This window comes from Ambystoma mexicanum, chromosome 4p (genome assembly GCF_040938575.1).
Source record: "Ambystoma mexicanum isolate Mex_15411 chromosome 4p, UKY_AmexF1_1, whole genome shotgun sequence".
In the NCBI taxonomy this organism is placed as follows: Eukaryota; Metazoa; Chordata; class Amphibia; order Caudata; family Ambystomatidae; genus Ambystoma; species Ambystoma mexicanum.
In genome coordinates this window covers 36,244,671-36,268,203 of record NC_090927.1, presented here as the reverse complement: position 1 = coordinate 36,268,203, position 23,533 = coordinate 36,244,671, and the positions used below count along the sequence as shown (strand labels likewise).

Sequence of the window (23,533 nt, the reverse complement as noted above, 5' to 3'; positions counted from 1 at the left end):
ACACCCCTCTCCTGCCCACCAACCATCTGACCCTGCCACATTCCCTCCTGAGACACCTTTCGATATCCCAGTGGCCTACATCCCAGTACACTCAAATCCCTCAGAGCAACACCCCTCTCCTTCCCACCAACCATCCGACTGAGCCACATTCCCTCCTGCTACACCTTTCAATGTCCCAGTAGCCTCTCTCCCAGTGCACTCAAATCCCTCAGAGCAACACCCCTCTCCTGCCCACCTACCATCTGATCCAGCCACACTCCCTCCTGCTACACCTTTCAATATCCCAGTGGCCTCCATCCCAGTGCTCTCAAATCCTTCAGAGCTACAACCCTCTCCTGCCCACCAACCATCTGACCCAGCCACATTCCCTCCTGCTACACCTTTAAATATCCCAGTGGCCTCCATCCCAGTGCACTCAAATCCCTCAGAGCAAAACCCCCCTCCTACCCCCCAACCATCCGACCCAGCCGCATTCCCTCCTGCTACACCTTTCAATATCCCAGTGGCCTCCATCCCAGTGCTATCAAATCCCTCAGAGCAACACCCCTCTCCTGCCCACCAACCATCCGACCCAGCCACATTCCCTCCTGCTACACCTTTCAATATTGCAGTGGCCTCCATCCCAGTGCACTCAAATCCCTCAAAGCAACACCCCTCCCTGCCCACCAACCATCTGACCCAGCCACATTCCCTCCTGCTACACCTTTAAATATCCCAGTGGCCTCTATCCCAGTGCGCTCAAATCCCTCAGAGCAACACCCCTCCCTGCGCCCCAACCATCCGACCCAGCCGCATTCCCTCCTGCTACACCTTTCAATATCCCAGTTGCCTCCATCCCAGTGCACTCAAATCCCTCAGAGCAACACCCCTCTCCTGCCCACCAACCATCTGACCCAGCCACATTCCCTCCTGCTACACCTTTAAATATCCCAGTGGCCTCTATCCCAGTGCGCTCAAATCCCTCAGAGCAACGCTCCTCTCCTGCCCCCCAACCATCCAACCCTGCCACATTCCCTCCTGCTACACCTTTCAATATCCTAGTGGCCTCCATCCCGATGCACTCAAATCCCTCAGAGCAACACCCCTCTCCTGCCCACCAACCAACCGACCCTGCCACATTCCCTCCTGCTACACCTTTCAATATCCCAGTGGCCTCCATCCTAGTGCACTCAAATCATTCAGAGCAACACCCCTCTCCTGCCCACCAACCGTACGACCCAGCCACATTCCCTCCTGCTACACCTTTCAATATCCCAGTGGCATACATCCCAGTGCTCTCAAATCCCTCAGAGCAAAACCCCTCTCCTGCCCCCCCACCATCCGACCCTGCCACATTCCCTCCTGCTACACCTTTAAATATCCCAGTGGCCCCCATCCCAGTGCACTCAAATCCCTCAGAGCAACACCCGTCCCTGCCACCCAACCATCCGACCCAGCCGCATTCCCTCCTGCTACACCTTTCAATATCCCAGTGGCCAACATCCCAGTGCACTCAAATCCCTCAGAGCAACACCCCTCTCCTGCCCACCAACCGTCCGACCAAGCCACATTCCCTCCTGCTACACCTTTCAATATCCCAGTGGCATACATCCCAGTGCTCTCAAATCCCTCAGAGCAACACCCCTCCCAGCCCACCAACTATCCGACCCAGTCACATTCCATCTTGGTACACCTTTCAATCTCCCAGTGGCCTCCATCCCAGTGCACTCAAATCCCTCAGAGCAACACCCCTCTCCTTTCCACCAACCATCCGTCTGAGCCACATTCCCTCCTGCTACACCTTTCAATATCCCAGTGGCCTCCCTCCCAGCGCTCTCAAATCCTTCAGAGCTACAACCCTCTCCTGCCCACCAACCATCTGACCCAGCCACATTCCCTCCTGCTACACCTTTAAATATCCCAGTGGCCTCCATCCCAGTGCAATCAAATCCCTCAGAGCAAAACCCCCCTCCTACCCCCCAACCATCCGACCCAGCCGCATTCCCTCCTGCTACACCTTTCAATATCCCAGTGGCCTCCATCCCAGTGCTATCAAATCCCTCAGAGCAACACCCCTCTCCTGCCCACCAACCATCCGACCCAGCCACATTCCCTCCTGCTACACCTTTCAATATTGCAGTGGCCTCCATCCCAGTGCACTCAAATCCCTCAAAGCAACACCCCTCCCTGCCCACCAACCATCTGACCCAGCCACATTCCCTCCTGCTACACCTTTAAATATCCCAGTGGCCTCTATCCCAGTGCGCTCAAATCCCTCAGAGCAACACCCCTCCCTGCGCCCCAACCATCCGACCCAGCCGCATTCCCTCCTGCTACACCTTTCAATATCCCAGTTGCCTCCATCCCAGTGCACTCAAATCCCTCAGAGCAACACCCCTCTCCTGCCCACCAACCATCTGACCCAGCCACATTCCCTCCTGCTACACCTTTAAATATCCCAGTGGCCTCTATCCCAGTGCGCTCAAATCCCTCAGAGCAACGCTCCTCTCCTGCCCCCCAACCATCCAACCCTGCCACATTCCCTCCTGCTACACCTTTCAATATCCTAGTGGCCTCCATCCCGATGCACTCAAATCCCTCAGAGCAACACCCCTCTCCTGCCCACCAACCAACCGACCCTGCCACATTCCCTCCTGCTACACCTTTCAATATCCCAGTGGCCTCCATCCCAGTGCACTCAAATCATTCAGAGCAACACCCCTCTCCTGCCCACCAACCGTACGACCCAGCCACATTCCCTCCTGCTACACCTTTCAATATCCCAGTGGCATACATCCCAGTGCTCTCAAATCCCTCAGAGCAAAACCCCTCTCCTGCCCCCCCACCATCCGACCCTGCCACATTCCCTCCTGCTACACCTTTAAATATCCCAGTGGCCCCCATCCCAGTGCACTCAAATCCCTCAGAGCAACACCCGTCCCTGCCACCCAACCATCCGACCCAGCCGCATTCCCTCCTGCTACACCTTTCAATATCCCAGTGGCCAACATCCCAGTGCACTCAAATCCCTCAGAGCAACACCCCTCTCCTGCCCACCAACCGTCCGACCAAGCCACATTCCCTCCTGCTACACCTTTCAATATCCCAGTGGCATACATCCCAGTGCTCTCAAATCCCTCAGAGCAACACCCCTCCCAGCCCACCAACTATCCGACCCAGTCACATTCCATCTTGGTACACCTTTCAATCTCCCAGTGGCCTCCATCCCAGTGCACTCAAATCCCTCAGAGCAACACCCCTCTCCTTTCCACCAACCATCCGACTGAGCCGCATTCCCTCCTGCTACACCTTTCAATATCCCAGTGGCCTCCCTCCCAGCGCTCTCAAATCCCTCAGAACAACCCCCTCTCCTGCCCACCAACCATCTGAACCAGCCGCATTCCCTGCTGGTACTCCTTTCAATATCTCAGTGGCCTCCATCCCAGTGCTATCAAATCCCTCAGAGCAACAACCCCCTCTCCTGCCAACCAACCTACCCTGCCACATTCCCTCCTACTACACCTTTCAATATCCCAGTGGCCTCACTCCCACTGCACTCAAATCCTTCAGAGCAACACCCCTCTCCTGCCCACCAACCAACCGACCCTGCCACATTCCCTCCTGCTACACCTTTCAATATCCCGGGGCCTATATCCCAGTGCACTCAAATCCCTCAGATCAACACCCCTCTCCTTCCCACCAACCATCTGACCCTGCCACATTCCCTCCCGCTACACCTTTCAATATCCCAGTGCCCTCCATCCCAGTGCTCTCAAGTCCCTCAGAGCAACACCCCCTCCTGCCCACCAACCATCCGACCCTGCCACATTCCCTCCTGACACACCTTTCGATATCCCAGTGGCCTACATCCCAGTACACTCAAATCCCTCAGAGCAACACCCCTCTCCTTCCCACGAACCATCCGACTGAGCCACATTCCCTCCTGCTACACCTTTCAATGTCCCAGTAGCCTCCCCACCAGTGCACTCAAATCCCTCAGAGCAACACCCCTCTCCTGCCCACCAACCATCTGATCCAGCCACACTCCCTCCTGCTACACCTTTCAATATCCCAGTGGCCTCCATCCCAGTGCTCTCAAATCCTTCAGAGCAACAACCCTCTCCTGCCCACCAACCATCTGACCCAGCCACATTCCCTCCTGCTACACCTTTAAATATCCCAGTGGCCTCCATCCCAGTGCACTCAAATCCCTCAGAGCAAAACCCAACTCCTGCCCCCAACCATCTGACCCAGCCACATTCCCTCCTGCTACACCTTTCAATATCGTAGTGGCCTCCATCCCAGTGCACTCAAATCCCTCAGAGCAACACCCCTCTCCTGCCCACCAACCATCCGACCCAGCCACATTCCCTCCTGCTACACCTTTCAATATCCCAGTGACCTCCCTCCCAGTGCTCTCAAATCCCTCAGAGCAACAACACCCCTCTCCTGCCCACCAACCATCTGACCCAGCCACATTCCCTCCTGCCACACCTTTCAATATCCCAGTGGCATACATCCCAATGCTCTCAAATCCCTCAGAGCAAAACCCCTCTCCTGCCCCCCAACCATCCGACCCTGCCACATTCCTTCCTGCTACACCTTTCAATATCCCAGTGGCATACATCCCAGTGCTCTCAAATCCCTCAGAGCAAAACCCCTCTCCTGCCCCCCAACCATCCGACCCTGCCACATTCCCTCCTGCTACACTTTTCAATATCCTAGTGGCCTCCATCCCAGTGCACTCAAATCCTTCAGAACAACCCCCTCTCCTGCCCACCAACTATCCGACCCAGTCACATTCCATCTTGGTACACCTTTCAATCTCCCAGTGGCCTCCCTCCCAGTGCTCTCAAATCCCTCAGAACAACCCCCTCTCCTGCCCACCAACCATCTGAACCAGCCACATCCCCTGCTGGTACACCTTTCAATATCTCAGTGGCCTCCATCCCAGTGCTCTCAAATCCCTCAGAACAACAACCCCCTCTCCTGCCCACCAACCATCCGACCCAGCCGCATTCCCTCCTGCTACACCTTTCAATATCCCAGTGGCCTCCATCCCAGTGCACTCAAATCCCTCAGAGCAACACCCCTCTCCTGCCCACCAACCATCTGACCCAGCCACATTCCCTCCTGCTACACCTTTCAATATCCCAGTGGCCTCCATCCCAGCGCACTCAAATCCCTCAGAGCAACACCCCGCCTGCCCCCCAACCATCCGACCCAGCCACATTCCCTCCGGCTACACCTTTCAATATCCCAGTGGCCTCCATCCCAGTGCTATCAAATCCCTCAGAGCAACACCCCTCTCCTGCCCACCAACCATCCGACCCAGCCACATTCCCTCTTGGTACACCTTTCGATATCCCAGTGGCCTCCATCCCAGTGCTCTCATATCCCTCAGAGCAACAACCCTCTCTCCTGCCCACCAACTGTCCCGCCCAGCCACATTCGCTCCTGGTACACCTTTCAATATCCCAGTGGCCTCCCTCCCAGTGCACTCAAATCCCTCAGAGCAACACCCCACTCTTACCCACCAACCATCCGACCCTGCCACATTCCCTACTGGTACACCTTTCAATATCCCAGTGGCCTCCATCCCAGTGCACTCAAGTCCCTAAGAGCAAGACCCCTCTCCTGCTCACCAGCCATCTTACTCTACCACATTCCCTCCTGGTGCACCTTTTAATATCCCAGTGGCCTCTATTTCAGTGCTCTCAAATCCCTCAGAGCAACACCCCTCTCCTACCCACCAAGCACTCAACCATGCCACATTCCCTCCTGGTACACCTTTCAATATCCCAGTGGCCTACATCCCAGTGCTCTCAAATCCCTCAGAGCAACACCCCTCTCCTGCCCACCAACCATCCAACCCCGCAACATTCCCTCCTGCTACACCTTTCAATAACCCAGTGGCCTCCCTCCCAGTGCTCTCAAATCCCTCAAAGCAATACCCCTCTCCTGCCCACCAACCGTCTGACCCCGCCACATTCCCTCCTGCTACACCTTTCAATAACCCAGTGGCCTCCATCCCAGTGCTCTCAAATCCCAGAGAGCAATACCCCTCTCCTGCCTACCAACCAACCGACCCTGCAACATTCCACCCTGGTACACCTTTTAATATCCCAGTTGTCTCCATCCCAGTGCACTCAAGTCCCTAAGAGCAACACCCCTCTCCTGCACCCAACCGTCTCCCTCTGTCAAATTCCCTCCTGCTACACCTTTCAATATCCCAGTGGTCTCCATCATAGTGCACTCAAATCCCTCAGAGCAACACCCCTCTCCTGCCCACCAACCATCCAACCTTGCCACATTCCCTCCTGGTACATCTTTCAATATCCTAGTGGCCGCCACCCCAGTGCTCTCAAATCCCTCAGAGCAACACCCCTCTCCTGCCCACCAACCGTCTGACCCAGCTGCATTCCCTCCTGCTACACCTTTCAATATCCCAGTGGTCTCCATCCCAGTGCACTCAAATCCCTCAGAGCAACACCCCTCTCCTGCCCACCAACCATCCAACCTTGCCACATTCCCTCCTGGTACAACTTTCAATATCCCAGTGGCCGCCATCCCAGTGCTCTCAAATCCCTCAGAGCAACACCCCTCTCCTGCCCACCAACCGTCTGACCCAGCTGCATTCCCTCCTGCTACACCTTTCAATATCCCAGTGGCCTCCATCCCAGTGCACTCAAATCCTTCAGAGCAACACCCCACTCCTGCCCACCAACCAACCGACCCTGCCACATTCCACCCTGGTACACCTTTCAATATCCCAGTTGTCTCCATCCCAGTGCACTCAAGTCCCTAAGAGCAACACCCCTCTCCTGCCCACCAACCATCCGACCTTGCCACATTCCCTCCTGCTACACCTTTCAATATCCCAGTGGCCTCCATCCAGTGCACTTAAATCCCTCAAAGCAACACCCCTCTCGTACCCCGCCAAATAAACGGATGGTTCAACGTACATGGAAGATAGTCATGCAAGGTGTCGCAACCGGCTGCTCTGTTGCTCGTTAGTAGTACATGGGGGTAGCAAAATTGTCAATGGGCCTCATTAGGACCCAGGCGGATTTCGCGGTGCTAAATGCACCGCGAAGCATGGCGGAAAGCCGCCGATAGCGCCATGGGGGTTGGCGGATTTACCGCCCCATTCCGACATCGGCGGAGCGGTAAATCCCCAATCCCCATTCTGCCCTTCCCCATTCCCATTTTTGCCCCATAGGGTATAATGGGAGTGGGGAAGGAGTTAATTACGCCACCGTAAAATACGGTGGCGTAATTAACAACGAGGTCCCGTAGCGCCATGGTTTTCTCCGCCTGGTAAAACCAGGCGGAAAAGGCCGCCATGGCGCTACGGGAACTCGTAGTATGGCGGAGAGGTACGCCATGCACTACGCTGGCGTAAAACCCTCTCCGCCAGGGTCCTAATGAGGCCCAATGTTAAATTTGACAAGTGCCCCTCCCACCATTTCCCGTCTAAGCCCTGCCCCTTTCTGCTGCCCCGCCCCATTGGTATCGATTTGATAAAAAGTTAATATACATTTTATTTCAACATAAGCCTCCACATTTTTTTTATATAAGAATTATTGAACCCCAATAATGTTTATATACACTTTATAAACATGTTATATTATTTTTTTGTGATATGATATGATAGTTTATTTATATTGCACCTTTATACAATGTGTTTCAAAGCTCTTCATAAAGCTGGTGTAAATATGATAAGGACCCCAATATGTGTATATTTATATTAGTTTAAGAAGGCCAATAATGTTTGATATAAAATAATCTAACTATAAGTAGGTTTGGGGCGGTTCTAATACTATGATCGCACTGGGGGAGGGGCTTATAATACCGCTTTTAGTGTTAGGTCTGGGAAACACATGTGCTCTTCCAGCATCTCAGGGGCTATCAGGCTTGGTATCCAGCAAGAAACAATCATGTACCGCTACAGTTACGACAAGGGGAAAACACCCCCTAGCAGTCCCAGAGGTTCCGACGATAGTTATACCCATGATTGTCTCACGGTGTATGATGGGATGGAAACTACGAGTCTTCCTGCCGGAGCCCCTGTTCCTGACAGGTCTGACCAAGCCGGGCACAGCGGGCACAGTAGGCAAACTCTTCACGGGAGCACCTGCACCGTTAAAACGGTGCCGGTGCTCCCATGTCCCCATTCTTATGGAGTCCTATGGGACTATGGAGACTTACAATTTACCGGTGCCTGACTTTCTGGGCCACCGGGGTTGTCATTTCCCGGTGGCACTGGGAAGTCAGCCGCCGGTAAATATTCCGAGTCCGGTGGCAACCGGAATGAAGCCCAATGTTATTATTCATTTTGCTTGCTGTTGAAAACTAGTATTGCAATAACGTTCTGTGTAAGGAGTGTATCTCGCTAATGGGCAACGATACGGACACTACGGCTCTCCCCCGCGCTCATACCCGGGCTACCCAGGAGCTTATGGCCATAGTGGCGGAGGCATATTCAAAACAATACTTTTACAGATGGTGCTCAGGACATAAAACTGCTCACCCCCAACAAGATGGTCACAAATGTTTGCAAACATCTTACATTGATAAATCACTACGTAAAACATGTTATGTGTTGAGCCATACACGTCTTGTAGATTTGCTGTGGTTTTTTTTTCATAAGAACATTTTATTAGGTTGTACAAATCAACAAGACATCAACAACAGCATTGTGATCATTAATTATAACATTCAGCAATACGAGTTCATAGGGAAGATGAGGGATTAGTTGGTGTTAGCCAGCACTCCATTGTCCGGTACTTTGTTTGGACTTGGTGGATATAACGGCAGCTATAGGTGAGGTGACTGTAACTGAAGATTCTGGGCTGGTCAGTAGAGGGGGCTGCTTTGTAGCCATCTGGTGAGTGGTGGCCTTCTGGACAGAGCTGGGAATCTAGTTGCATAGCCAAGAAAGGATCCCAGATGTTCATTGTTTTGGTGAAGGAATTATTTCGGATCGCGGTCACCTTTTCCGCCACCAAAATGTCCCAACATTTGGACCACCATAATGCTATTGAGGGTCCTTCCTCATGTTTCCACAGATGGGCCATGGCAATATTTGCTGCGAGGAGTAAGTGCGTACACAGATGAGATATGTGACCTGAGATTGGCAATGCCCCACCCCCTGTTTCCCCTAGGAGAACCATCCCCGGATCCCAAGGAATAGTGAGTCCTGTGATGTCTTTGATGTGTTTAATCACCTCCCTCCAGTATGCCTCCGCCTTTGGGCAGGCCCATACCATGTAAAATAATGAGCCGGGGTGGTGCAGCCTCGACAGCAGTGGTAAGAGAGATTTGGATTGGCTCTGTTGATTTGGGCAGGGGTCACATAATATCTATAGCACAGTTTGTAGCCACCCTCCCTGTTTTTAATACATTGCGAGCTTTTATGCAGCCTGGCCCAGATTTTTACCCACTCCTCTACCTCTATTTCACGTCTTAGGTCCCTCTCCCACTCGATCATGTATCTTTCTTTTTTCGTGTGGTCAACCCTATCCAGGCTATGGTAAAGTGTAGAGATTTTGCTTCTTTTTGTTGGGGTTGCACGGGTGCTCTCTACAGCCGTTAGCTCTCTAGCACACTTCTCTCGAACCACCCTGTAAGATAACCAGTGCCTTATTTGGGTATAATGAAATCTTTCTCTCTCCTCTACCCCGAATTTCTCTTTGCATCTTTCAAATGAAATGGGCGAGCCCTCCTCTAGAAAGTCACCCATTTTAAGCAGTCCGCCCTCCCTCCAAGATTGGAAACTATTGGGGCTGCAGCCTGGTGAAAACTCTGGGTTGTTCCAGATAGGGAACAGGGGGACCTGCGTGCCCCTAATGCCCCATTTCCGAGCCGCTGCTTTCCAACATCGGGCTGTTGTGATTGTAGCAGCCAGAGGGCCTTTATTCGCTTGCACTTTCCTTTCTGGCAGGTGTGGAAGGTCCGCGGGGTTGCCCGGGCACCAGGTCTCCTCTATCTGCGTCCATTTCGGGGCATCCTCTTCTTGCACCCAGGAGAAGGCATGTGAGAGCTGAGCTGCTAGGGTGTATCTGGCTATGTCTGGCATCCCCGGCTCACCCTGATTCTTGTCCCGCATCATTATTCGTTTACCAATTTGCGGCTTTTTCCCTCCCTAGACAAATCCCTGCAATTTCTTTTGCATGTCCACAAGTACTGGGCCCGGAATGCGGGTCGGTATTGCTATGCAGGAGTATATCCACCTGGGGACAATATTCATTTTTATGGCCAGGAAATTTCCCTAGGGGACCAGGTCTTTAGGTCATTCTTAAGATTTGTAATAAGTTGTGAAAAATTTGCAGCATATAGTTGGGCCGGGTCCTTAGTGATTCGTACCCCTAGGTATTCTATCGCATCTTTTGCCCATGGGATGGGCATTAACGGACGGAGGGCGGCTCTTCCAAGCCTAGGGACATTGATCGCTAGGGCCGATGATTTGTCTAGGTTAATTTTAAACCCTGATAATGCTCCGAATTCGTCAATTTCTTTCCATAAGGAATCAAGGGATGATGCCAAGTTTGATGCTGTCATTAATACATCATCCGCATATCGCAAGATTTTATATTCCCAGCCTCCTATCTTGACCCCCCCTATCCTGGCATTCTGCCTAATCTTGGCTGCAAAGGGCTCCATAGATAAAGCAAAAATCAGAGGGGAGAGTGGGCACCCCTGTCTGGTGCCCCTTGATATTTGGATTATATCAGATCTCCTACCATTGACCCGTAATTGTGTGGTGGGAGTTTGGTAATTGGCCATAAACCATGTGGTGAGGTTTGGGACGAATCCGAAATGTTCCAGGGTTGCCCGCAGGTACCCCCAGTCCATCGTATCGAATGCTTTGTGAACATCTAATGATATCACTGTCATTCTGTCCCCAGACCTGTGGGCATGTTCAATAATGTCTATTGTTCTCTGAATATTGTCGTGAGTCCCTCTCCCAGGTATAAACCCTGTCTGATCACTGTCAATTAGGCCCGGCAGAACCGCACACAACCTGCCCGCCAGCACTTTAGCAAAATTCTTACCGTCATTGTTCATGAGTGTGATCGGGCGGTAGAAGGTGGTTAGTTCGGGAGCCTTCCCGGGTTTGTGTAACAGGACTGTTAATAACTCCGCCATAGACCTGGTGACGGAGCCAGATGCCAGAAAAGAGTTGAATAATTCCACCAGCTGAGGGACCAAGAGCCTGGAATACTTCTTGTAAAAGGATGCGGACAAGCCATCAGGGCCGGGAGCCGTGGATTTCAGTGATTTGATGGCTTCGATTATTTCCTCCGCCGAAACAGGCATCTCGAGGTGCTCCAGATGATTAGTGTTCTGCTTGAGTATTGACTGTAAATACTTTGGTAGGTTATCTAGTACTGTTGGTGACCGTCTCATGATTTCTGAGTGGTATCTTGATAGCTCTGCAATTTTATCTGCGTCAGTATAGAGTGTTTTGCCGTCCGCTCCAACTATTGTAAGGATGTTGTTTCTGCTTCGAGTCTTTTTCAGTTTTTGCACTAGTACTCTGTTCGCTTTGTTCCCCTTCATGTAATAAAACTGTCTTGTGAAGGCTAAGGATTTAGCGGTGCGGTCGACGCAGTGCATTTCTAAGGCTGTTTTGGCCTTTCTTAGCTCTCGCTCGGCTTTTCTGGAGAATCGCCTTTTCAGATCGGTCTCCAGTTGGTTCACCCTCTCCTCCAGCCTGGCTGCGGCTATGTTAGAGATCCTTCGTTGTTCCGCTCCTGCACTAATTCGAGAGCCCCTTACAACTGCCTTCATTGTGTCCCAGATGATGTTGATGGGAGAGGTCTCTGTGGTGTTTTCTCTGAAGTAGTTGACTATTGTGTTCTCGACTTCCATCTTGATGGATTCTTCCAGTAGAAAAGCGTCATTCAGTTTCCAGTGTCTTTGTGCAGGACGCTTTTGCCCCGATATAGCTAGTTTCGCCGTCACTGGGGCGTGATCCGAGATCATACAGGTGTGTATTGCTGTTGCGTCCAAGCATGGGTAATTGACTCCTGCGATCAAAATGAGGTTGATTCTTGAGAAGCCTTTATGCACCTGGGAATAGTGGGAGTAGTCTCTTGAGGTCCCGTTAAAGAGCCTCCAGGCATCCACGGTTCCATTTCCCTTAATAGCTTGGCTAGTGAGAGTGCTTGTGCATAGTCAGATTTAGTGGGCGGAAGGGTCTTGTCCATTTGGGGATTCGGCATTGAGTTGAAGTCCCCGCCCATGATTAGATGCCCTTCTTGGAATGCTAAAATGGTTGGGATTAGATTTGTGATGAAGTTAGCTTGAGCAGAGTTGGGACCATAGATTGCAGCGATGGTGATCGGGAGCTCCTCAAACATCTCCTTGAGTAGGAGGAATCGTCCATTTGGATCTGTTTTTATAGTAATTTTTGTTAGGGGCATCCTATCGCTTAAGAGTATTGAGATTTGCTGTGTTTTACGTAGTCGCTGACACAAATAAGGATTAAGAAAGGGGCTGAAGAATGCGTGTCTAAAACATTATGGGCTATGGAATCGGCAAATAACCCCCTTTTGAAAATGAAACAGTTTAGCCACATGTGTCTGATGGGTGTTAGATGCATCACTTATTAAACAGTTCGCAAGTGGGAGGGGATAAAGTATATCTAATTGAACGTCTAATGGAGTGTCTACATGTTTGCTTATCGACACATTGGCAGGCAATGTGTCTGTGCAGTAATCGCGTGTACTATTACTAAGGCGCTCTTAAGGGCTCCTGTGTCTCCCCAACTCTATACAACATCTTCAACAAACCTCTGTTCGACGATCTGGACCTTCTGGGTATCACCTACACCAACTATGCAGATGATACTCAGATTCTCCTCCCACTTTCAGGGGATCACAGCAAGGACAGAGAGTTGGTGAACAGGGTGTATCTCATCATTCAGGCATGGATGGCATCCCAAGGCCTATGCCTAAATGATGATAAGACAGAGTTAATCATCCTGGGTACGCATGCCAATATCAACAAACTAGGCTCTGAATACGCCTCGTTCAACATAGACGGCAACATCATCAAAGTTTCCAGAGAGGTAAAAACTCTCGGCTTCTACCTGGATTCCACCATGTCATTCACCAAACAGGTCAATTCACTAGCATCCACTACCGTGTACACCTGAAAACTAATCAGAGCAGGCAGGCCATTCCTATCCAATGATAGCTGCCTGATCCTGGCGAGATCCCTCATACTCTCCAGACACGATTACTGCAATGCTCTCTATAGCGGTGCTAATAAAACAATTACCCAAAGGTTACAAATCCTACAAAACAATGCCCTAAGAAACGCGCTCGGCATAAATAAAAGAGAACACATCACTGCTATTAGACACCAACATAAATGGCTCTCCACCGACAACAAAATCCAATTAAAAATGGTCTCCCTAACCCACAGAGCCCTTAACAATGCTGCACCCAGCTATTTGATGGACAAATTAAAGAGAAAAATATCCATCAGACAGACCAGAACCGTTAATTCTAACTGCCTGATAATTCCAAGATTTAAACTCTCCACCATTGGAGGCAATAGCTTCCCTGTGAAAGCTGCTACCCTTTGGAATTCCTTACCACATAACTTGAGAGCTGACCAACCTTATTCACACTTTAGAAGGAACTTCATCAAACACCTGAACGCCAATAAACCCTAGCCTTCCTATTTAAGTATAGGACACCTAACAACTACAAATACTTTGTTGTATATATATTTCACTGTATTAGTTATTGTATTAGTTATTGCATTGTATAGTATGTTGTATATTGCAAATTTCTGTAATTTCTGTACATGCATGATACCTCTATAACTGTATATTTCTGTAACATCGTAAGCTTCGCATTCTCTTTCCTGCTGCGCCCTGCTGCCTCTGGGTATGGAGCGCATTATAAATAAAGAAACAAACAAACAAACAAACAAACACACTACAGAATATGTAGCATGACTGATCTTCGTGTAGCAACTGACAAACCAAAAGTATTTAATGTGGATACATTTTGAATACAAATACATGTTTTAAATGTTAATACAAATCTTGTTGTCTCGTTGATTTCCAAAAGTAATGTGTAATCTTGCCGAACTTTGGAGGGGTAGGTATTTCTGGTGTTGGGCTGTGGGCATTTCGTCTTTGCTTCCGCAGCGGGAAGAAGTCTTTCTACCATGTCTGGTCGTAGGGTGCCTGAGCCACTGGGCAGTCCTCATCCTGGCTGCCCGCCCCTGCCGCCTGGCAGTTACAACGCTGTTCATCGCTCAAAGGCTGATCCCAGTTCAGAAGGATCGCCCTCATCCATCTATGCAAGTCAGCGGCATCCATTCATGAGGCATCCTCTTACCTCTCAAGTAAGGAGTTTCATTATTTACTGTCGCTGTGCTTATCATGCACTAGTTTCCGGCATGCACTACTAATGTCACCCCTCATCGCACCGGCGGCTCCTGATGTGGTTTTTCTCAGTCCCTCACTTGCAGCTTCACTAGCCTGCTCGGGTCCTGGATTGCGACTGTGTTGCCTGGATTTGCATTATTGATGGCATCTCCTTTTCTTTCCAGGCCGCACCTGTGGTTCTCATAGGCTGTTTCTCTGATGCATAGGCCACGAGGGGATATCCTCACTCTGGCTCTGCTTGGGACCTTACACTGGCCAAACCGCACCCGTTAAAGTCGGCATCCATTAGCTGATACCACTCTATGGTTACTCCTCCTGCGCCTTACTTCTGGGCCCCATCATTTCCCTCACCAACACGAGCTGGACGTGGCATCCGTTTGCTGTTTTCACTGGATGGCGGTTTCCCACCTGACCTTGCTGAGGACTTCACACTGCCCTACTCGCACCTGCTAGCGTTGGCGCATCCACTGGTTGATATCACCTATAGGGTCATCGCTCATGGTCCTTGATTTTGGACCTCAACATTGCCCTCCTCCGTCTGTGCTGGATGGCAGCATCCATCTTTGAAGGAATTGAAGGGGTATTCCATTGTGCTCTGCTGGGCTTGTTCATTGCCTTATCCACTCATGCCTGATTCGGGATGGCAGCATCTACCTTCCGAGGCCACTGATGAAGTTATTTGCCCTGGGCCTTGTTTGGGTCTCTCCATCGCCCTCTCCCGCAGGAGTTGGGCGGTTGCATCCATCTGTGAATTCATTGAGAGGGTATGCCATTGAGCTCTGCTTGGGCCTGTTCATCACCCTACCCACTCACACCTGAACCTTGAGGGTGGCATCCATCTGTTTGGGAGCACTGGAGGGGTTTTCCGACTTGCTCATGCCTGGGCCTTCCTTTGCCCTTCCTGCATCCACATGCATGTGTGTCCTCGTGCTCCAACATTGCACCCAGCTTCTGGTGGCCTGATGGGAGATCCAACTTTGTTCTCGTCGAGTGAGGTGAGTCTTTCATGCCTCCTTCCAGGCCTCTCACCAGCACACCATCCTTCTTTGCTCCTGCACGCTCCTTCTACTGCCTCATCCAGAGCCTGATGATGACTCCAATTCCTTTATCTACAGCGAAGGGTTGACCTGCTAGCCCCCTCTGGGCCACAAAGTTGGGCCTCACTTAGCCCCTACTTTCACCTGTGCATGTTCTTCACCTCCTGCCCTTCAAACTCTGACCTTGTAGCACCAACACTTTTTATGTCTGTATCCAGGTCGGCACCTCCTATAAAGTTCTTCCTCCGCTACGAGGCCCTTCACCATTGTATTCTTCCATCTACCTGAATTCAATCTCCTACATCCTTCACCTGCCAATTCCTCCTGCTTCTCTCACACATGAAGGACTGCCTGACTACCTCTTCCATGCACAAAAAAACCCTGACATGCCCTGAGATCCTGAAGTATGTGAACTGGACATCATCTTCCCTGTTGTTCGACATCTGTGGCTTCTAGACCACCTGGTGATTTGTTTATGCATTGTGTAGTTTCTCTATCTGCTTTCTCTTCCCCTGCATTCATGGTTCTCTCCATCCCCCCCATCTATTCCAACAGTTTTTCTATCACCTATCCTCGTTCTCTCTTGAAGCCTGGAAGGAAAAAGTTCAAGGAAGCTCTTCTGTTCTCTAATCCAGGACTGCCCATTGCTGACACCTATGTCAATGCTTCCTCCAGGCAGACTATCACTTGTCATCCCCTATCCTGACCTATGGACTCTCCATAAGGTCTCTATCCACTCCCATTTCTCCTCCTCTTTGCCCATTAATGGTGGCACCAGATGGGAGGTCCTCTTGGCGGGCTTCTCGTCCTCTAGGTGCATCATTACTGTTTATCATAATGGCACTATCATGGCCCAGGGCTCTCAGCGCAATCTCTTCCTTCTTGACCGACGTCTCCTATCTCCCATTAACTGGCTCCCATGCCCTCCCATTCCCCCTGCTGTCCTCCCCCCTTCCTCTCCGCCATAACCATCAGGCATACCACACCCCTTTACCCCACCTCAGAAAGCTGTCAAAGTTGACAATCAGCTGCACTTAGCTACTCTGAATTCTCACTCCACTGTTCAACACTTCTCCGATATCTGTCTCCTTCTTGAATACTTGGATCTCAACGTCCTTGCCCTTACCGAGACGTGGTTCAATGCCAGCTCTGCCTCTCCCATACCGTTATCCCAATTGTTAGTTCTATATTAAGTCCAAGACACACCTCGCTGGATTGATACAAAGTATATGTATTTAAAGGTTAAGACCTAAAGAGCAACACCTGTGATATTTGGGACAATACCATACCATACTTTCAGCTCCTCAAATACATTGGAATGGAATGGTAATATTTATTTGTAAAGTGCCTATACACAAAGCAAGTGTTTCAAGGCGCTTAAGGAGGGAGGGAACAGAGGAGAAAAACAAGTCATTCAGGGCCCTTGGCACAATTAACAGTGTAGATAACAACAAATAGGTCTAACAACGATTTTGATGTTTTCCCAAGGGCATAGTGGCACCAGCATGCAGGAGGGGAGGCAGGGAGGACAGATAGACAATCTTCAAGGCATGGTACGTTCAGATCGTGCAAGTGCACAGACGGTACAGGAGAGGGGATGGGAGGAGGACAAGTGCAGGGAGGGGGTGGAATCAGGATGAACCCAGTTGGTCAAAAACTGGGTAAGCGCTGAGAGATGCCATTCTCAATGGGTAATTGACTGAGTGCAGTAGCATGCAGCAAGTGCAGGCTCTGAGGAAAGTGCTGGAGGACTGGTGAGGGTGCCAGAGACCTGTGAGGCTCTGAGGTACTCCCAGCAGCCAGTCGGCATGCTGTGTGGAAAAGGAGGGAGTTAGGGAGTAGAGCGGAGAGAGAGGTAAGCAGGGTAGAGGGAAAGAGAAGGAAGAGGAGAAGAGGAATGTCTTAAGGAGTTTCTGGAATTTAAGGAGATCAGGCTCAAGACCGAGGGCACCAGGGAGGCTACTCCAGAGGGAGGCGCCTGCAGAGGATAAAGATCTTCCTCCAAATCATTGCTTAGAGAACTGGCTCACTCGCAGAAGGTTGGAGGTAGATGAGTGGAGAGCTCAGGAGGGGCAGTATTTAGGAAGGTATCGGTAAAGATAGGGGGGTCCTAGGCCCCAGAAAGCCTTGTGGACAATGCAGAAGGTCTTGAACTCGATTCTTGTAGCCACAGGAGCCAGTGGAGGGATTTCAGTACCAGAAACATGTGGTCCCATGGCTTGAGGTCAAGGATAAGTCTCGCAGTTCTGTTCTGGATGAGTTGCAGAGGGCACAGAGCAGAGACAGGGAGGTTGAGAAAGAGGCTGTTGCAGAACAGCCCAGAGAGAACCAGTACTCGAGAGACAGTAAGCCTCTTGAGGAAGGTGTGAAAAGAAAGAGTACCTCTGAGGAGGTGCAGCTGGTAGTTGGACTTTTTAGAGATGTCTGAAATGTGAATGGAGAAGGAGAGAGTGGACTCGAAGACGAGATCATGGTTTTTTGCATCGCAGGTGTGGGTGCTAGCGCAGGGCCAATGGAGGCCATTGCATCATGCGGAGCTTTTATGCCTTCCAAAATAGTGATATGCCCACAGAATTACCAACAACAAGCTGTGGCATTAGTGGAGATGTGAATGTTTGGTGCTAGTGGTGGGTAACACCCTTGCTTGTGGATGGTGCCACTGGTGCACTCTTGCAGGAAGGAAAGGAGTGCTTTAGCGGCGGAGAGGGAGAATGGACTGAGAGGTGCCTGTGCAGGTGTGTCCAGGACTGGGGATAGAGGCTGATGTGTCCTCAGCTCTGTCCTCACCACCAGAGAGGTCACTGCAGGCTATCCACTATGCAGGGCTTGTCAGAACATGCTTCACTTCCCTGTGCTTGTACATTGCGGGGTGCCAAAAGAGCAACACTTTCTTGGTTTGGTATAGAATGCATAAGACAGTACCTTCCATCCAACTCACAGTCTTCTCCTTCTGCACCCTAAAGTGCTCCCGCAGAAATTCTGTGGTGGACATTGTCTGATCCTGGGATGTCACCTATCCACTCTGATACTTCCCCGGAAAGCCAATTCCTACCCTGGCCCTTTTACAAGACTAGGCACAAATGCCAATAAATCAGTCTTTTGATTCCACCTTGAGCATTTCCTGGGGACAACCTCTGTCTCTTCCACGTCTTTCTCTTTTATCTCCTCTGGGCCCGCTCCTCATCTAGTTCTAGGTAGCCCTCATCTGGTTCCAGGTGGCCCAACAACTCAGCTGCACCCTCCTTATCTGGACCCACTCCTCATCTGGTTCCAGGTAGCCCAAAAACTCTGCTGCACCCTCTTCCACCTGGACCCACTACTCATCTGGTTCCAGGCAGCCAAACAACTCTGCTGCACCCTCGTCTATCTGGACGCACTCCTCATCTGGTTCCAGGTAACCCAACAACTCTGTTGCACCCTCTTCCATCTGGACCCGCTCCTCATCTGGCTCCAGGTAGACCAACAACTCTGCTGAAATCTCTTCCATCTGGACCCGTTCCTCATCTGGTTCCAGGCAGCCCAACAACTCTGCTGCACCCTCTTCCATCTGGACCCACTCCTCATCTCGTTCCAGTTAGCCCAACAACTCTGCTGCACCCTCTTCCATCTGGACCCACTCCTCATCTGGTTCTAGGTAGCCCAACTATTCTGCACCCTCTTCCATCTGGACCCACTCCTCATCTGATTCCAGGTAGCCCAACAACTCTGCTGCACCCTCTTCCATCTAGACCCGCTCCTCATCTGGTTCTAGGCAGCCCAACAACTCTGCTGCACCCTCTTCCATTTGGACCCGCCCCTCATCTGGTTCCAGGTAGCCCAACAACTCTGCTGCACCCTCTTCCATCTGGACCCGCTCCTCATCTGGTTCCAGGTAGACCAACAACTCTGCTGAACCCTCTTCCATCTGACTCACTCCTCATCTGGTTCCAGGTAGCCCAACAACTCTGCTGCACCCTCTTCCATCTGGACCCACTTCTCATCTGGTTCCACATAGCCCAACAACTCTGCTGCACCCTCTTCCACCTGGACCCACTACTCATCTGGTTCCAGGCAGCCAAACAACTCTGCTGCACCCTCTTCTATCTGGACCCACTCCTCATCTGGTTCCAGGTAACCCAACAACTCTGTTGCACCCTCTTCCATCTGGACCCGCTCCTCATCTGGCTCCAGGTAGACCAACAACTCTGCTGAAACCTCTTCCATCTGGACCCGTTCCTCACCTGGTTCCAGGCAGCCCAACAACTCTGCTGCACCCTCTTCCATCTGGACCCACTCCTCATCTCTTTCCAGTTAGCCCAACAACTCTGCTGCACCCTCTTCCATCTGGACCCACTCCTCATCTGGTTCTAGGTAGCCCAACTATTCTGCTGCACCCTCTTCCATCTGGACCCACTCCTCATCTGATTCCAGGTAGCCCAACAACTCTGCTGCACCCTTTTCCATCTGGACCCGCTCCTCATCTGATTCCAGGTAGACCAACAACTCTGCTGCACCCTCTTCCATCTAGACCCGCTCCTCATCTGGTTCTAGGCAGCCCAACAACTCTGCTGCACCCTCTTCCATCTGGACCCGCTCCTCATCTGGTTCCAGGTAGCCCAACAACTCTGCTGCACCCTCTTCCATCTGGACCCGCTCCTCATCTGGTTCCAGGTAGACCAACAACTCTGCTGAACCCTCTTCCATCTGACCCACTCCTCATCTGGTTCCAGGTAGCCCAACAACTCTGCTGCACCCTCTTCCATCTGGACCCACTTCTCATCTGGTTCCACATAGCCCAACAACTCTGATGTACCCTCTTCCATCTGGACCCACTCCTCATCTGGTTCCAGGTAGCCCAACAACTCTGCTGCACCCTCTTCCATCTGGACCCGCTCCTCATCTGGTTCCAAGCAGCCAAACAACTCTGCTGCACCCTCTTCCATCTGGACCCGCTCCTCATCTGGTTCCAGGTAGCCCAACAACTCTGCTGAACCCTCTTCCATCTGGACCTGTTCCTCATCTGGTTTCAGGCAGCCCAACCACTCTGCTGCACCCTCTTCCATCTGGATCCGCTCCACATCTGGTTCCAGGTAGCCCAACAATTCTGCTGCACCCTCTTCCATCTCTTCTACAATTCCAGAGTTTGCTTTGGCATTGTCCAGAACAGATCCTAGTTCCTTTGCAAATACAAATCCCTCTCCTTAATCCAGTTATATCCAAAATGTCTGGAAAAGGACTCCCTGAATCGCATCTACCTCCACTGCCTCTCCCTCTGCTCTCGCCTCCTGTGCCAGTGACAAACACTCCTCAAACCCTGTCTCTTTCTCCCTCTCCATGTTATCCCAATATGTAAAACATTCTGACAGCTCTGCTTCCTCTTCTCTTCCAGAAATGTTTGCCAAATGCTGTCCCGCCTCAGGAAGCACCTGCTCTGCCTTTGGGGTTTGTTTCCTACAGAGTCTATAACCACTACAAGGGCACCAATCCCCTCCCGAAGAGCTCCACCTGGCAGTTACCCTACTCTTCCCACAAGAATGCAACCTTCCCTTCCTCTTCCAATGTTCAGTCCACCAAATCCTTGTCCCACTTCATCTTTTCCATGCTGGAGGGAGCCCTCCTAGCTACACACAACATCTACATCCACCAATATGCCGATGACACACAGCTATATACCAAGGAAAGCCACAGGCTCAAAGCCTGCTTCTTTCTGATCCAGTCTTGGATGTCCAATGCATGCTTGAAGCTCAACCCCTCCACGACCGAATTACTACTCCTCACCAACAACACAGAACACCTAGACATTTACACCTGGCAATCTATCATGAACCTCCAGAGCTTCACAACCCAAGATCACCTCCTGTGCCAAGTCCCTCGGGTTCCCCATCGACAAACACCTCTCCTTCAAGACACACATAGCTAGGAAAACTAAACTCAGACAGTGTGGTATCAGCTCTCCCTCCTGAGGAAAGTCAAACCCCTCCTACCTCCAGACAGCTTTAGATCCACCGTTCAAGCACTGGTCCTATCTCCCCTGGATGGGGGAAATGCAATCCTCGAAGGCCTCCCGCTGTCCTCACTTGTGCCCATGAGAAGTGTCCTAAATGTGGCTGCATCCCTCTTCAAAGGTCCACACAGATAGAACCACATCACCCCAGCCCTCAATGACCTTCACTGGTCCCCACTGCATGTACGAATCACCTTCAAGTCTTGCTGCATCATCTATATCGCAATCACCCTTAAGTCATCCAGCTATTTTACAGAGAAACTCAGCCTCTCTGGCAGACAACACACCACCAGAAGCCAGGACATATTAAACCATGAAATCTATCACTGCAAAAAGGAAAGGACCAGAAAACAAACCTTATCTGCCTACACCCCCAAGACTATGGAACCTCCTCCCCTTCAGCATTAGACTCGCCCTCACGCTCCTACAATTCAGAAAAGAACTCAAGACCCACTTCTTCAAGGAGTCTCTCGTCCTCTACACCTAGACCATCATGTCGCCCCCGTTCCACCTGACGTGCTTGATGCCACCCCTCTCTCTCTTCCCTGCCACCCTGTACAGCTGTACCCCTCCTATATGTCCCTCTGTATCCAAACCCCCACTGTACATCTGTTATGTTATGCATCTGTACTGTTGTATACCACTTTAAACTGCTCTGTTATTTAACTGTAATGTTGTATACCTCTGTAAAGCACCCTGTTGCTTCCCGGAGCTAGGCCCACGCACAATGAATGCAATGATAATAATAATGATAATAATAATTGCTCTCTTGTGAGGGCATTCACCTTTTAACATTGGGTAATTTTGAGGTTGTTAGTGCAGAGCAGGTTCTTCATAGCCCCTTTCACCTCTGTGTTCCTTAGGGTGTAGATCAGAGGGTTAAGCGCGGGAGTCACTAAACCATAGAAGAGAGAGATCACTTTGTCACTTTCTATGGAGTCAATCGTCCGTGGTCTCATGTATATTGTGATTGCTACCCCATAGAAGAGCACAACCACCAGCAGGTGGGAGCTGCAGGTGGAGAAGGCCTTTCTCCTGCCGGCGGCAGACATAGTCAGGACTGTGGAGATTATGCGAAGATACGTGAAGAGGATCAATGACATGGGAGCCACAAGAAAGACAACACTGACCATAAGGATGACAGCCTCAAACAAGTGAATATCAGTGCATGCCAAACGCAGGAATGCTGCCACTTCACATACAACATGGTTGATCTTGTTTTGACCACAGAACGGTACTGTCATTAAGTAATGCATTTGCACCACGGATAGGAGAATCCCACTGGACCACGTAGAAATGCTTAGTTTGATACAGTTGTAATTGTTCAGAAGGCGATGATAGTTCAGTGGGTTGCAGATGGCAACATAGCGATCGCAGGCCATCACAGCCAGAAGAACGCATTGGGTTGCACCCAACGAAAGACCGATCAACATTTGGGCAATGCATCCTGCAAATGTGATGGTGTTGAGCTTAGAGATGAAGCCCTTCAAGCATGTAGGGACGGTTGTTGTCAAATAACAAAGATCCAAAAATGACAAATTGACAAGAAAAAAGTACATTGGAGAGTGTAGCCGGGAATCTCTGTAGATCACGGTGATGATGAGACTATTGGCAGTGAGAGTGAAGAGATAAATGATTAGGAACAAAACAAAGAGAATGAGACTCATCCGAGGCGGCATGGAGAATCCTAACAGAAGGAATTCAGTCACAAGGCTTTGGTTTACTCTTTCCATCCTTTCCCCCATCTGCGGATCTGAAAGAAAGATGATCAGGAGAGATTTTGAATCCTTTAAAGACCAAACCACAAACTCACTGACAATTAAAGGTCTTATTAATATATACTAAAACATTTGACACTTGGAGAGTATTTCCACAATGCAGGTGGAAACAGGGAGCCAATGGTTGGGTTATGTTAATAGCATGGATCTGCAAGACCAGTCACTTAAACACAAATGAAGTCTGATGACAATCTCTCCTCGCTGACCACCAGCCGCAGATCCTCCAACAGGAGACCTCCCATGCCTACCTCCGAAAATCATTACACTCTTGAATAGGTCAAATGTTAACACAGACAATTGGATCACTGATGAAATAATTTCCTGTAAATTGAATAAATTA

At 50.5% G+C, this 23,533-nt stretch overlaps 1 protein-coding gene across 1 annotated transcript; it reads right to left on the bottom strand.

The window, feature by feature from the left end:
* Positions 1–22,203: 22,203 nt before the first annotated feature.
* LOC138452722 (olfactory receptor 2D3-like) lies at positions 22,204–23,148 on the bottom strand. Its single transcript, XM_069605069.1, has one exon. It carries the CDS (start codon positions 23,146–23,148, stop codon positions 22,204–22,206), a length of 945 nt encoding a protein of 314 aa, XP_069461170.1.
* Positions 23,149–23,533: the final 385 nt, after the last annotated feature.

Excerpts from the sequence above, each read along its gene's own strand:
- LOC138452722 (XM_069605069.1), bottom strand. The coding sequence starts at position 23,148 with ATGGAAAGAGTAAACCAAAGCCTTGTGACTGAATTCCTTCTGTTAGGA.